Source organism: Rhea americana, unplaced genomic scaffold (genome assembly GCF_003343005.1).
Source record: "Rhea americana isolate MKP2758 unplaced genomic scaffold, rheAme1 scaffold_21, whole genome shotgun sequence".
In the NCBI taxonomy this organism is placed as follows: domain Eukaryota; kingdom Metazoa; phylum Chordata; class Aves; order Rheiformes; family Rheidae; genus Rhea; species Rhea americana.
Genome location: NW_028186258.1, coordinates 8,094,003 through 8,110,194, shown reverse-complemented (window position 1 = coordinate 8,110,194; position 16,192 = coordinate 8,094,003). Strand labels below are relative to the sequence as shown.

General features: G+C 52.6%; 1 protein-coding gene across 1 annotated transcript in view; it reads right to left on the bottom strand.

Moving 5' to 3' along the window:
* Positions 1–893: 893 nt before the first annotated feature.
* The window catches only part of NPLOC4 (NPL4 homolog, ubiquitin recognition factor), a 31,494-nt gene continuing 16,195 nt past the window's right edge, over positions 894–16,192 (bottom strand). Inside the window, exons 12-17 of the mRNA XM_085304807.1 lie at positions 15,193–15,353; positions 7,921–7,992; positions 5,452–5,547; positions 4,501–4,617; positions 3,368–3,470; positions 894–2,926 (exon numbers count right to left, since the gene is read on the bottom strand). Of these exons, the coding sequence (XP_085160933.1) occupies positions 2,769–2,926; positions 3,368–3,470; positions 4,501–4,617; positions 5,452–5,547; positions 7,921–7,992; positions 15,193–15,353 (707 nt within the window). The 3' untranslated portion in view covers positions 894–2,768. The remainder of the gene's footprint in view (positions 2,927–3,367; positions 3,471–4,500; positions 4,618–5,451; positions 5,548–7,920; positions 7,993–15,192; positions 15,354–16,192) is intronic.

Sequence of the window (16,192 nt, the reverse complement as noted above, 5' to 3'; positions counted from 1 at the left end):
GGGGGGGGGGACACGGGACACGCACGGCGGGGCCGGCCCCCGGCCCGGGGCGGGGAAGGGGGTCCCGAGCCGCGGGGAGTTACCGTCTGTGCCGTGGTGCCGCGGCGTGGGCGGCCGCTTCGGCTTGGCCGCGCAGCCCAGGGCCGCCAGGAGCAGGACGGGGAGCAGCCGCATCRCAGCGCTGCTGCGGGACAGGGCGGGTGACACGAGCCCCGGCGCGGCCGAGCCCGCGGGGAGGGCTGCCTGAGGGCTCCCCGGCCCCGCGGAGGTGCCGCCGGGGCTCCCTCCCTGCACGGAGCCATCCGGGCCGCCGGGTCGTGCCGCCGCCGCCGCGCGCGCGGGGCCAGGGCAGCGGCTCCCGGAGCCGCCGTCCCCACGGACCGGTGCTCCCCGGAGCTGGACGGCGCCTGCCCCGGCTGGGGACCCCGAGGCACGGTGGCTGCGGCACATCGCGCCCCGAGGACCGGGCTGCGTGCGACACGTGGGACCCAGAGCCAAAGGGATCGTTTCTGTCTCCTACCTGCTGTGCCGAGGTCCCGGCCGGCGCGGACGGAGGCAGCCGCTCGTCCGGGCTCAGCTCCCCCTGGCTCTGGCTCCGAGCAGCTCCTTCCTTCCCCTTTTAACGCGCCGGCCTGGCGCGGGGCCCGGCCGCACGCGGCTGGCGGCCGTGCCGCTGATTGCAAACAGGCCGTCCCGGCCCGCTGCGGGCGGCGGGGCCGGGGCTGCGGCGCAGGGTGCCACGCTGCGGGGCCCGCAGAGCGGGGCTGCGCGGCAGGGGCGTCTCGCCGGGGCTGCGGTTTGCCCCAACCTCCCCGGCAGCAGCCGCTCTGCCAGCACAGGCCCGTGGGCGCCAGCCTCGGCACGGCCCCGGATAACAGACCGCGGAGGCATCGTGCTGGCTCACGTTTCAGGTGCTTTTATTCAATGTTACTTGCAGACCCTCTGTCTGGGTCAGTCCAGTCCAGGCACCGCAAACTGCTGCAACCCCAAACACCAACAAACTGAGGGGAAAAGCAAACCGCAGCCACAGCCCGGGGCTCTGGGAACCGCTGCAGGCGCAGGCCCCGCGAGCCCCCGCGGCAGGGCCGGGGCCGCCGGGCGCTCTTATGCAGCCAGCGGGACGAAGCCGTCGGCAGCCGAGGCAGAGCCCGCGGACRCGGGCCGGGCGCTCGCGGGTGGCAGCGAGGGGTGGGGGAAGCCGTCGAGCAGGGGGCCGCYCAGGGGAGCCGGGGTCCCTCCCGGGCTGCCAGCCCTGCGGCGCACACCGAGGCAGGGCCCCTCTGCCCACCGCATGTGCCGGGTGAAGCAGCACCTGCGAGCGGGCTCAGAGAGGCCCTGCGAGGGGAGGGCCGAGCCTGCAGGYGCTGCGAGCACCCAGGTGCCCCTCACCAGCCCCGCTGTGCTCCTCGCCACGCAGACGGCCRTGCACAGCCCCAGCTGGGCTGCTGCAGCGTGGCCGGAGCAGGTCTAACAGGGAGAGTCCGGCCCGACGCCCAGCCCCTGCGCTGGGGCAGGATGCGCTCAGAAAAGATGCAGGCACCAGGGAAGGAGTCAGCTCCGGGAGGGGGGCCAGCCTGCACCACAGGAGAGGACGCTGGCGGTGCCAGAACCACGCGTGCACACGTGCSTGCAAGTCCTGCCACAGTGGAAGAGCCCCAGTGCAGAGCCGCGGCATGCAGGAGGCGAGGCGAGGCGAGGCGGCTGCGTGACTTACGGTGCTCCCCCAGCACGGCTCTGCTCCAAAGGAGGGCACAGGCCCGAAGCGCCCAGCACCTTCACCGGGGGCTGCACCAGCACAGCCCCGGACAGCAGGTGGGTGCCACTCCTGGCTGTGTCTAACCCCCCCCTACCTGCAGGGGCAGCATGCATGGGGACAAGGACACCTACAAGCTGCAGCCAGGCCCCAGCAGCACCCTTCGCACAGCCCCTGTGGGCGCATCCAGCCCGCAGCCAAGCCCAGGCCAGGGCCACCGAGGGCCAAAGCGTCTCTGCAGAGCAAGCTCAAGCGAGCGCTGCGCGTGCCGGCTGAGCAGCGGGAGCGATGCCAAGCTGAAAGCTGGCACATGCCCACTCCTCGCGTGGTGCCAAAGGGGCCTGTCCTGCTCCGGGAGAGCTGCCAGCGCGCGGGGCCCAGCCTGGCAGAGCTGCTGTCTGGCCCAACGCTGTTAAGTCATATGCTCGCCCCACGTAGGCCGTTTAGTGCGAAAGCTGTCGCTAGGGCTGGGCTGAGCCTGCCCAGGCACCCAAGGCTGGCTGCAGCAACCTGCACGCAGGGGAAGGGGAGCAGAGCTGGGGGCCAGCGACCTGCMACAGCCTCCCCCTCCCTCAGGCAAGCAAGCGTGCAGGGAGAGCTATGTCCCAGCTGGCCATGCACATGGCCCCCCAGCCCCACACGTGGAGCGGGCAGGCCCCACGGGATCAGGCCAAGACAGCACTGCACAGCGGGGCACCGGAGGTGGCWGGGGAGAGCGCCCGGCCCTGCTAGGGGAAGGCTCATACAGAGATCGAGGTTAAGTTGGTTTCCTGGGTAGGGGGCCAGGGCTGAGATAAACCCAGGGCATCGTCTCCCCCCCGTGGCTGTAGGGCCATCGCTGGAAGGGAGCACGAAGAGGAACTGCAGAGAGCTGGAACCTCCCCCTCCCCTGCCCAGCTCCTTGCCCCACGGGTGCCTCATCGCGGGGAGCGGAGGGAGGATGGAGAGGGGCGAGCACCACTCCTGCTGCTCAAGGCTTTGCTCTGTATTGGAGTCTGCCCCCGTGCTGGCAGGGCTAGGTCCGGGGCAGGCTGCACATCTCGCAGTGGTCCGTGCCCGGCTGGTTCATGAAGGTGCAGTGCTGGCAAGCCCACATGGCTGCCGACACGGCGTGCGTCGAGCCGCCCATGGCACCGTACTCGTGTAGTCCTGAGATCTGGACACCAACCGTGCCTGCAAGAGGGAGAATCYCATCAGACCAGGGGCTGGCAGGGGAGGGAAAGCAGCGCTGGAGCCAGGCAGGCCCCCTGTATAAATCCAGAACAAGCGTTCTTCCCCTCAGACCAGGCAACCTCTCCCTCCTCCCTGCCCTCACCCGCAGGGATGGCACTGCAAGCAGGCTCCCATAGCGCAGGTGGCAGATCTTGGTGCCCCATAGCCAACAATTAAAGATCCCACACTCCACAGCCTCCCTTGACCCCCTGCACTGCTTGGTGCTACTGTGTCCCACCCGYCTGGCATAGATGCTGCCCAGGGCCCCCTTGAAGCCGTCCCTGGCTTGAGAGCAGCGCGGTGCACGTGCCAGCCTGCTCAGCCCAGCCCCTGGCCTGAAGGGAGATGGGCTGGGTCGCAGAAAGACCCTGCTTCTTGCTGCAGAGCGACCCTGTTTCTTACTGCAGAGCTGCTCGATGGTGGCCCACTGCTCAGATTTCTTCCATGTCTGCGCAAGCTCCTCGTTCTTGGTCCTCACGGCCTCTAGCAACAAGCTGATGCTGTCCTGGAAGCCAGAACAAGGAAATGAGAGCTGGACACTCCTCCTCACGGACAGGCCGGAGCTGTGACCCYGGTGAGTGCCTCCCTGCCCTCCCCCAGACTAGACAGAGCTGTCAGTCTGCACCGTTACCCCTTCTTAAATGGCTCTTTGAGTTGCACAAGTGGTGTGCACTGGCAGGAAAAAAGATGGAGTTTAGTCCTTCTGTTCCCTCCCCTTCAGACATAGCACTAAAATCTGGATGCCTCGTTTTCCTCTGCCTGAAGGAAAGTGTTTTCTAGCCAGGCTGCAGCCAAACGCCGCAGTGCCCTGCGCAGGAGAGCAGGCCGGCATTGGGGGTTGAGCCTCACTCCCAGCGGGGTGCGAAGCAGCCAACCCGGAGAGCGACGGCTCCCTGCGCCCAACCACGCACGCAGCCCCGGCCTGATCTCCAGCTGCCCAGGGTCAGCCCAGCTGCCCTGCACATGCTCAGTCTGCAGCGCCCTCGAAGCCTCTGGCAGACACATGGCTCTTTCTGATGGCGTGCTGCTTAAAAACGGGAACGTCCGACACCGCAGATGTTAACGGGGGCCTGGGCAACAGCCCAGCTCCCAGTGCCAAGCCAAGAGAGGCAGGGCTGCAAAGACAGGAAGTTGTTGGCCTCGCAGAGATTTGGGGGCTCTGATCTTGTTATCATTACAACAGGAATTTCTGATTCCGAGATTTTTAAATGTTTCCAGCTCTCAGAGCTGTAGCCAAGTTGGCTCTATCCGGTCTGCAACCGTGCTAACAACCGCCACCCACTTGTTGCTCCAAGCAGCACTTTGAGAGCTTTCGGTCTAGTCAGGGACTTCAGTTTTGCTTTTTCAATCTTCTACTGAAAGGTCAGCCTGGAAGAACAAGCGTTYGGCCAGTTCCACTCCTGCAGAAGCAGCCACCCAAGCTGGGAGATTGCAGGCCTGAACGCTCTCCTTGCACAGGTGGATGACACTGCGCAAGGAGCTCAGGGCTCTGTGCACAGTGACGCCAACGTGACCGTTTCCTCCTGATTACGTACCCGCAGAGGCATGACCTCATTCGTGACCAGGAAGAGGAGCAGATGGAAATCAGAAATGATGTCTAGGAAAACCGAGGAAGTGTTTTGGGACAGATATGTGGCCAAGCTGTGGAAGTCCTACAGAGATGGAAAAGTAATAAAATAAAAAAAGGTCACTTTTCACTCTATAGAGTGATAACATGATTATCCCACTCAGACCCATTAGCAGACTTTGTAACATTCCTGTCTCTTTTGAGCATCAGCTGCAATGTGCAGAGACCATCCTGAAATCAGACCACAGGCTGTCAGACTGAAATACTGCTTACTGAATTTCCAGAGAAGAGGACCATTAGGTCCACAGTATTTTTGAAGTACTTTTGAAGAAGTTATTGACACCTTTGGCATGGCCTCTTTAGAGAAACTGTATGTTGCTGCTTTAAAGCAACTTAAGCCTTCCCTCAGCTGGCAAAAATCAGTGTATGCTTCTAGCTGTCCAGCAGCTGCCTCTGCTTAATGGTATCTGGGCCTCTCACTTAAAGGCCTCAGGATCTCAGGATTAAAAGTCAGTCCAGGAAAAGTCAGCGTTCTCTGAGCTGGGGTAACAGACTCTTGTTCCCCTTCCTACCAGGCAGGTCCTGTCCTATCGCTGTGAGGTTACAACCCTGCTAGATCACACACACAAAGCAGAATTGACACCTCTTTAGTGCTACCCGGAAAGCACCAGCCCAGGCAAAGAGCGAAGCTTGGATCTCATCGCCGAACAGGTGGGGACTGGTGCATCCAGCAGGCTGATCTACATGCAGATGCTGTTCAGTGCAGGAAACATAGCTGGCTGCTTGGCACAGGCCAGACCAAACAGCGAAGAGGTGATTTAAGGGCACAACTGCAGCCATCCCTTCTCAGATGTTAGTAAGTATAGAGGAAGCAGACACATCTGTATTAAACATAGCTTTGGTAAAAATCACTCCTTACCTGAGTTTCTCCCAGCACATCACGGTTCTCAATGGGGAACGGATTTTGAGAAATAGAAAAAGTGTAGACTGGATCCTTGGGGAAAGTTGTAGTAATCTGAAAAAAACAAGAAAGGACCACTAGAGCAATGAGAGCAGGAGAGGCAAGTGGGATATGGAAAATAARGCTTCTGATAGCTAAGAGCAGCCACAGCTACATGTTAGAGCTYAGCCAGGAAGTGAGTGAGGCAACTACAACATGGATCTTCTGAGGGCTCTTAACATTTAAAGCGATATTCCAGGCAGCAGATCCCTCAGTTCCTGGCAGCCATTTTTAACTAAGCTGGGGGCAGATGTACTGAACTTGCTCCTTGCAACAGCACAGCAAGGTGCTTTAGAGAACGTCCACGTGGGTGAGCGTCACTGGAACGCAGCTCAGCCCCGTGCCAAACGGCTGCTGTTTGGGGTGTCAGCCGGGGGKGTGGGTAATCTTAAAATTACAGGGTGACAGAGGAGAGTGCGGCCCCCACGCCTGACCACGGGGCAACCAGGCAACTGTGCCGCTCTCTTCTGGGCTGGAAAGGGTGCCAAGCAAAACGCCTGCACACTTAACACGGGGACGCTGGGGGAAGATGAAGGGAATGAAAACACTGGTGAGAAATACATTACAGAACAAGAGACTCTTGGTGTCACAAAGACCTGCCTACATCCTCTGAAATCCTCGCTGACAAAGACGCTCAAGAGCCGGGTGCATTTGACACAGCCACACTCAACTGACACCTGCAGCAGCTCAGAGGCTGATACAGGCTCCTCTCGGCATGAAAAGGGTTTTGCTGCCGCTTGAGCATCCAAGCATAATCCCTGCTTCGTCCAGCCCAAYGCACTTGCTCGTGGTGAAATCCCTCACCTTGTCAGGGCAGCAAACCCTCCTTTCTTCAGCAGGGCGAGCCAGACGCCTGCCCCTAATCCCTCGACGTGCTGGTGCAGCAGCCTTGCTGAGCCGCTGGGAGCCCCAGTGCCCTTCCTGCAGAGCAGTGCTCTCCCTAGAAGYGCCTGCCACGTGAAGGAACTTCTTCAAATACTCAGAGGCAACTGCCATGGAGTGCTCTACAAGGCCTGTGCCCTTCTGGCCCCATGCGCTTCCCTCAGTCGCCCCCAGCTCAGGACTATGCTAAGCCTGCCTCCTCCCTGCACCCTGTGCCAAATGGGAATGAAAAGGTAATAAAACACTGTGCACAAATTTAGAGGTGACTAAGCTCAAAGCCAGTGTTTGGGCCTGCTACTGACATTTATACCAATCCTGATTCTGGGGTTGTAGGTCTTTGGTGTTGGTTACTAACTGCTGGCTGCTGTCAGAGAGGCTCTTCATAACCAGAAATACTTGCCAGTACAGCATTAACTGAGACAGTTCTTTTTTTTTTTTCCTCTCTCCTTAAGAGACAAAACAAGATGCTTCAGAAATGCAGCTTTCTATCATTCCAGACTCCTCCTAAATGCATGCTCTGTCAATCTGTTTTTGTCTTAATTACACTCCAGGTAGTCCGGAAACAGATGCCTTTACTACTTGAGTAATATGTTCCRACGCTGCGGATCGGAATGGGGCGTCTGAAGGCCCCACACAATGGGCCCGTTGTTCCGAACACAGTATTTCCCCGTGTGAATCGCACGTCAAGGCCTTCAGTCCAAATGCTGCTCTGATAAGCAATACATGCACCAGATAGTAAATGGGCAAGAAGGAAGAGCAAGTGAAGGTCTCCAGCCTGCCAGCTTCTCTGTGCCTGCAGGACAGCCTGCCTGTACCAGGGGCAGCTGGACCAGACCAGTTGCTCTGAGGGGATTTAATCATTAATGGCACCACCTTCAACTCCAGCACTATCATCTGTCATACAAATTATTTGCTTTCCTGCCTTCCACACCATAACAGTTTCCGTTCAAGCCGAAGGGCAAAGCTATGCCCCAGTGCCTGGCAATGTTTGCCGACAGGCAGGTAGCGGCCCTGCTCCAGCCAAGCTCTGTGCTGTTTCTTGTGCTCTTTCTCCCAAGAGGAGSCATTTTTGTAGCACCAACTTGGTCTGCTGAGTCACTACAAGGAGCTGGATTCTTAATTGCTGCTAACAGACAGACAACTGGAGCTTTCTAATTAGCTCCCCATGAGGTAGTGCCCAGCACACATATCCTTGGGGCTGGCTGCTTCCTCTGTTTTATGGCTACGTGCCATTTCATAACAGTGATAAGACAAACCAAGTAGTGCCTCCCAAAGAAGTAAATGCATTCTCTGGCACCACAACACACCATTCCCAAAGAGCACTGCAATTACTCCAGAGCGTACCGCCTCTTGCGCCTCTGTGCTAGAAACGTCTGGCAGCAGAGGTGAAAGAGGAAAGAAAGAAATCTGTTCTGTGAAGTAAACTCCAATATAAATTTCAGAGGTGGTTCAAGATCTTAACTCTGCCCTGACCATCTCCCATTCCAAACAAGTGCAAATACTTACATCTATGATTAGGTACTCAACGGGTAGCGGGCGAGCCAGCTGTGTGATCTCATTGCCAAACTTGTCTATGTCCTGAAAGAAGAAGAGTTTCTTATTATACGTCAGTGCAGAAGTAGTGTGAAGCCTAAGGGATATGGCACTGTAGACACTCACAGAGAAGCTTGGGAATTCTCGACTTTGGCCAATCACTGAAGGTGCAGAAAAGAATCTGTTCACACGAGGCTGCTTTATTGGGTACTGAGACTGATACAGAGCTCCTGATTCCCCGCAGTTCATACGAGTTCGAGATCTTTGTAAATCAGGCCCTCTATTTCTTTGTGAGCCAAGAGTGTTTTATCATGAAGGTGGCACTTTTGTCTCGTTTGCCTCAGTCATCACCACCAGAGATGGATGTCATTATCTGAAAAGCGTAGATGCTCTTTAAAGAACAGTATTGTCTTAAAAAAGGAGGGATAGCTCCCCATCTGCTGTCCCAACCAAGGTAAAACCTGACTCTGCAAAACTGACCATGAGTGTCTAATCTGACTGCTTGCTTCTGCTCAGGAACTGGAAGTCCAGGCACTTTCTTAAACACAGACCTGAAAAGCTAGCACATCACACAACATAAACTTGTTTTGCTTTGCCAGACGAATTGAACATAAAGTTTAATTATGGAGAAAAATGGCCAGCATATGTTCATTAATCATAAAATGACAATTAGACTTGATTTATGTCAAACATGCYGAGTTCAAACACAGCTTCAGAAATAAATTCATAAGAACTGACACTTTTCATTAACGATTCTGTTCGAGGGGGTTGTATTTTCTACCTAAATCATCACTTAACATGTTATAAATCATTCATTGAGCCACATATAAATTATATGCCCATAATTTCCAATCAGAGACCCTACATAAAAGCTTACATTTACTGAGCTTTCAGAAGTCTCAGTGGCTGGAGGCAGAYCTGGGGCTGCTGTGCACCAGCAGAGCCATCACCGTGACACCTCACTGGCTTTCGGGGAGCTCTGCCGGAGGCTGTGAACTCGGCTCTTCCAGACCCTTTCCAGCAGTTCTCCTCCAGGGTTTTGAGCAGCATTCCTAGTGGTGAGCCAGCCAGCAACACTCCTCAGGATAAACTGCCCGTGGCTGACATCCTCCTTTCACAAGCTATATTTTCTCTTTGAGTACGCCACTCCTCCGCTATCAGCGTTTCTCAGTTACACTAGTATTTGCTCAGCACAAATATGCAGCACRGCAGCCAGCACCCCGCTCTCACGCTCCGCTCTCCCAGCAGACCCGGACGGACGCTGCCCAAGCAGGCTCCGGCGTGCTCCTCTGCTCGAGGCGAGAGCCGCCAACAGTCCCTTCCCCAAGCCCCCTCCCCAAGCCCCCTCTGTCCCTAGAAACAGTTCCTTTGGTAAAAATCTACCTTCCAGTCTTTGAAGCCTCTTTTAAAAGCAATTCTGATAAGGATCTTTCCTCCTTGAACATGACAGGTTGTTGCCCCCTGGTTATTTCAGCAACAAACTGGTGGCCTGTGGCCTCAGATCTCTATAGCTCTGACAGGAGCAGTAGGAGACGTGGAGCCTTTTCAGGGAGATCACAGGACCCGAAAGCTAACCTGTTTCTAGATCTCAGTGACACCGTAAGAGTCAGGAATCAAATCCAATCAAACCAAATCAGYTTCCCAAACACAATCCTGCCCCTGCAAGAAAGAACCTGCAACAACTCACACATAATTAGCCCATCTGGAATTCATTTTCAAATCTAATTAAATTCTAATATGCAGAAACATTTTTCCAGCACCTGTTCGCTTTAATCTCTGCCTCTGGGGATCTCCATGTTAAATGCCTTCTTTTTAATGTCATGCTACTGAGGCCTTCAAGACATGCACTATACTGTTACTACYAAACTGGAACCTCACTTCCCCTAAGTCAGAGGACATGTCCAAACTCCCTCCCTCCTCCAGAAAAGGCCCCCACCTCCACGCCAGCACTCTTCAATCCTCATGCACTATTTTATTAGGCAATTAGATTTTAAAGGCCTTAACAAAACATCAAGCTGGGAGAACTGCTTGGAGACAGACATCTTCATTCTGAATTTGGCAGCCACCAGGGCCCCAGCAGCGCCTCTCTGCACATGCTACATTACTACTGCAACTYTGGAGCCGAGACCCCCAAAGCCACAAACACTGCTTGCTCCGCTTAGTGGTGACAGCTCCAAACRGAGGACTGCAAGGGGTTAACAGAGGCACAGCTATCTGGCACCTGGACAAAAAACAAGCAAGAGAGMCTGGAGGATCTGGACAATGAATCATCCTAAAGACTGCAGCAAACTGGAGATTGGATCAGGTGCTGTGATTAGAGTTTTAAACCACTGTTTGGAGGCAGAAGCCTCAAACGCATGAGGTCAAACAGGGAAAGTGACGGGTGCAACTGCGTGGAGAGGACTGGCCATATAACCTTTCTGCAGCACTGCAGGCCTCCAGCAGCAAGAAACAGCTCCAGCGTGGCTTCAAGTTCTCACACTAAGGTCCCAGAAGCAGCCGCGTGAGGAACCCGAGCAGAGTTCAGCCAGGAGGGAGGCTTGGACTCCGTGGTGGCTTGGAATCTCAAGGCTGGACAGCCATTAGTGTCTGATACTGCTGGTTTTCCTCATGGGTTCACTCTGCTGATGGCACTACTGAGCTGACAAGCTGCTTGTTTTTTCATTTGTTACTGAATCCCAGCACTGCACTTCCCTCTGCTGACTTCAGAAGAGCTTTACTGGGCGGTACAGCCCCCTTTCACAGATAGGGCAGCTGACATGCAGAAATGAAGCGACTTTCCTAAGAGCAAGCAATAGGTCAGTGAGAGTTGAAACCCATCTCAGGAGACTCCTCATTAGCTAATCAAGCATCCTCTTCCCAAAGCAGCTGGGACATTTGAAGCTAAGAAGGCTTTTCTAGTCAAACACGAGCCATTGGTAGGAGGCCAGGCAGGGGAAGTCCTTTATTGCTAGTGAAAGCTCCCTGCAGAAGTCTCCGTGCAGCTTGGTTATGTTGTTTTCCCCAGGAAAACGATTTCAGTGTGAATGGGAGGAAGCAATGCGTGCCACACAGAACAGCCTGGGCTCACAGAAGCTGTGGATCGGCAGTCCCCTTCAGCTCTAACAAAAGCTGTGCGCTGCCACCAGCTCTCTCCCAGGGCCAGACAGGATTGCATTTAACAGATGACAAGCTGAGGCCCAGACACCCTCTCAGCTGTTGTAAATGCAAAAAGCACATGCAGTACTCTAGAAGGGCAAGGGGCCCTTTTGTAACGCTGGTGCCACTGGGTCTGTAAAACAGGACAATATCTTTCTTCTGTACAGGGAGGTTGAGACATCCATGAAGTTAACTCTGGAGCAGAGCTCTGCAGGGTCACATCCAGCTCCCAGAGCACTGTGCAGCCTGGGCCGTCGGGAAGTTACCGGCTTGCAGACTGGTTGAAGGGAGCTTGGAATACAGAGCACGCAGACAGCACACCACCAGGCACGCAGGCACAGTGTGCAGACAGCCTAAAGGGAAGGGATCAGACCTGACCGAGGCACTGAGCATCAGCATTTACTAGGGATTTCAACTCTGAATAATCAAACCCACAATYTGCAAGTTACATTCTTAGTGAAGTCAAAATCAATAGGCTTATTTTCTAGAACCAGATGGACAAAGGAGGACACTGCTCAAGGGCACAAGATAAGGAACATAAAATGCCCATGTGTAATACTCAGCTAGTTTCTCCCTTACCCAGCTGAGAAACAAATTAAAGTGGCCACAACTTCGTTGTCTCCACTTATAAGCAGAATAGTTACCCCACTCTGTGTGTCTGCATCTTGACAAGGGCGAATCCTTCATGAAATTCCTTCAACCGAACTTGCCAAGAAGCATGTGCTGGTTGTGCAACATTCAAATTGGAAACAGTACTGCACTGTGATGCTACACAGCCAAACCAGGAGGGGAAGGGGGATGTTTCTTCCTTCTGGCTATTCTTACCTGGAGAGGCATCTCAAAGCAAAGCAACTTGTATTCATGGTCCCCCAAATCCTTGATTTTCACATTTGAACAGAATTTGAGCCCTTACAAGCCAGGATAGCAACAGCCACATGTAGAAAGCACCATACTGCCAACTCCACTGGGGTGGTTCCTCTGAGCAGCAGGGCTAGTGGCCAACATAAAGAGAATGGTAAAGACATACAGAAATCACAAGGCTAGAGGCTCAGGAAAAATGCCTTGCCTTCTGAGRCAGGACAAAATTGGTGCCATCAGTTTTGCCAGTTCCATGAAAGAAAGGCCCATCTATGCTAACCCACCATTCAGATGAGTCCCGTTCATGCAGGAACCTTTTCAGTAACAGCTGCAGCCTGAGGAGGCAGAGCAGCCCCTGCTCCCGCTCCACACACCTGCTATGGTGCAAAGCATGCAAGAATGGCTCGCTGCCCAAAGATCTCTTCTCTCCAAGCACCTCTGCACCAAAGTCCTCGGAGCTGCAGCTCACCTCCCTGYGGCACGGGTCCTCACACCCCTTCTGCTCCTGCAGCATTACTCAGATGCAATTCTTAATAGTCATGGTTRAAATGACCACACCTAGCAAGAGTGGAGGCGGAAGAGATCTTCAAACCACATGACTGAAGTGCAGTTGTTGCTGCCTTACACTTCACTGCACACATGTGCGGCACTTTTCCTACTGGCAGAAGTTTAAGGTGCATCTACTGCATTAGCCTGCTGCAGAAAGATAAAAGAGTTAAACTTCTTCTTTTTTTTTTTTTTTTTTTCCACTTTGGGAGGCAAAGTTCTATAAATACATCGATACTCTACAGACACTAGCTTTTTGGTTCTCATCCAATCATAATAAATTTACATAGTTCCTTTCATACTAAAGTGCTTTTCAAACGAATACTTGCACACTACACAGAAATATATATATTTCTATATGCATAGACACAGATTTTTCTCCCCACCACTGAAATAGCTTTTCACTCTAAGACACAACGCAGCAACCACTCAAAAGTGCACCTTTCTGCCCAAAGCTGGCAGGAGGCAGCAGAGAGGACAACCCCTACATCAAGAACCGGAGAAAAAGCTGTTCAGCTCCTGCAGAGCTGTAAAAGAGAAAGGGGTAGAAGGGCACTGCACTAACAAGCCATCCTCTACTGCGAGGCCAAACACGGACACAACTCCTGTTCCTAAAACTACATTTAACCAGTGCTTTGACACCATTATTGTCACCAACCCAGTAACTATGAGGTAGTGTCTCTGACCTCAAGCCTTGCACATTTAATGAGACCCCAAAGGTTTTTAAAGCCAGGAGTGACTAAGCTTTCCATTGGATTTAAGAACATTCCAAAAAATATTAAGAGATCCTACAGCCAAACACGTTTAAGTCTGAAGGACAATTACACTCGCCAGAGCAGTCCTCAAGCCTTCCTTGAGCACATCATGAAAAAGGCAATTATGGATAGAAGTTATAAAACATATGAAATGAGCTGCAGCCCGACCCAGTGAATCAGTGTTCATGGAAATTTCCACAGGAGGCTGGAGTCATCAGTTCGCATTTTGTTTATCTCCTTGCTTCAGATTACGAATCAGAGTGAAGATCTTATGGGAACACCCACTGCCTTCCTGCTACTCCAAACACCCAGGGTGGCCCACATGTGGGACACAGACCTACAGGACCTCCTGCAAGGTTGCACCCTGACTGTGGCACAGCACGGGCTCCTTTGGAGCAGGACCATAACACGCCAGGAGATGACATCATCTTCATATTCAGCGCCAACTGTTGCACAATCAAACTCCACTGCATCTAAAGCGGACTTAGCTTATGATCCTAACAGCAATCTGTCCGCATGCTATGGGAAAAAGCAAGGATTTCATCCAGCTTTCATAGATAAGATTCCTCTCAAACACGAAGTTTAGCCATTTTCAGGTGGCAWCAAGACAAGCCAACAGTTCAGCATTAACAGCGAGAGGGAGAAGATGGAGTCTCATGGGCTAAATCACCCAGGCCAGCATTTCCTGATCTCAAGATCAGGGCACACAAGACTATCCTTACAAACTGCTTTTCTGTCGATGGTGTACAAAACGCTCATTTCAGCTGCACCAAATAATGGTAACTTCGCTTATCCTTTATTCCTTAATGGACAGCCTTAATACAGACAGCAGGAGTGCTGCAGGCAGAGCAGGCTGTGAATATCAGACACAGAAAAGAATGAGATAACTAACTTGGATGATGGATGGCTAATTAGTTTGCAAGCAGTGCCATTAATTAATTCCTCTGTCCTTGCTCATGGAGTACCAACATACACAAGTTTGAAAATCAGTGCTATTAGCCTCTGCAGAGATCCTGTCCCCACATTTCTAACTTGGTGCTGCAGATGCAGGAGGTCTGAAGATCCGCAGAAACAACTGTCAAGTGAATAATGACAGTTCATTCATCACTAACAAACTGTATTTAAAAATGCAGCAGACCAGCTATTAACAGTGCTCTTGCATGACACTTCAAGTAGGAATACTTTGGATCCATGAGGGTACAATTCCCTGGGTGCAGGTATCCCCCCGCTGTTCCTCGCAACCACTTTTGGGAGTTTGTCTGACCCAAGAACAGGATCTGGGAGCAGGTAGTAACTGCAGAACTCGAGAAGAGCCACGAGTGCATAGGAATTGTCTTGCCACTGTTCTGCAGCAGTGAAAGCCTTCACACGCTCCTTTTGTTGCGGGGGAAAACAAGCAAACATACATGGGGCTGTCTCTTCTCTTGCTGCCTGAATTACACTATCTTTCATTGCATCTGCTACTGTGCTCAYGCTACTCACGTGTCTGTGTTACACACCAGAGAATCCCTAGCATCACATAAGGAACCTGCTGCTTTCACTGCACCATTTGTTCTAATATATATCACACATGAGCATGACCGAGCAGTAAAGGAAGCAGATATTCAGCTCAGGACTAAAATCAGAGAAACACAACAAATATTGCCAACAAATATAGAAGAGGATGTGAATTCAGAGCACTTGCTATAGCTTGTTGGTGAATCGCTGCAGATCTCATGTAGAAGCTGAATAGCCAATGGTACTGCTGTACTGGAAACTGTTACAGCACTTGTAGAAGGAGGAAATGGAGCTTACGCAATTACTTTGTGGACATGTGGTGAATGGTTACTACTGAAAATAGTTCAGACCTCAAAGACATCCTTTTCTGAGCTGGCCATACTGATTTCCAGACACCTGGCAGAGCTGTTCTTCGCAGCCCCCCACCCCCCCCAAGGCATACAGCCCTTACCTTATAGAACACATCAGGCACATACTGCTCACTGCTGGACTCCTTTGCATAGCCCAGCTCTGGTGCATCTCGGCAGGGCAGCAAACACTCATCTCGAACCAGTGCCATGCACTGATTCGAGACCTGGTACCCTTCAAAGTGGACCTGGTTGTCGGGACCGCCTGGAAGAGAAAAGTCTGGTTAAAAATTTCAAAGGAGAGCAATTTGCCCAGTCTAACTCAGAGATGTACAACTCAAAGGACAATGTTAAACTTGACAGTCTTCTTAACAGTGGAGAATACGGAGGAAGGAACTGCTGGGGTTGCTGCACGGGAAGTCCTTCTAGGGAAGAATCTCCACTTAATCTCTACATGTATGTAATATCCCATACTTCTTCAGTACCATTTTCACAGCTAGCCTAACAGGAAAGACCCCTTGGGTGACAGCCAGAGTGTTTTGCCAGGGGCTTAAATAAGGCTATGCTGTCCTGGAGGCCTCCTCATAGCACCCCTCTCAAATAAACCCTCTCTTTCAAAGGAAAGAACAGGCACACAGTTCTCACACGYGTGTTTCATTTCCAAGGTACCACAAGCTGCAGATTCAGGGATGGTCACCTAGCAGCATCAGGCATTAGAAGAATAAGTGCATTCTCGGCCTGTAATAGATGGCTTGGTGGAAACTGGGACATGGAAAGTGGAAATTAAGAGCATAGCTCTCTGATAGATCACGTGCTTGGTGCTTTAATTTGGATAATGTAAGCAACATCAGGTCATATGTCATTAGAATAGAACTGGAAAGAGAAGATCAGATGCAAACAGATGGCAGGAAAATGTTCCTGTTTCCAAACCTAGGAATTCAGGAGGAGAGAGAAATTAATTCATGCAGAGGATTTAAAGATAAAGGTGATGCAAACTATGCAATTATATTTATACTGCACAAAAGGAAGGAATCAAATGTTTAAATAGAAACCTGATGAGCTGATTTAACAGAAAAGAATGAAATTATCTGGAACAGAAAAGAG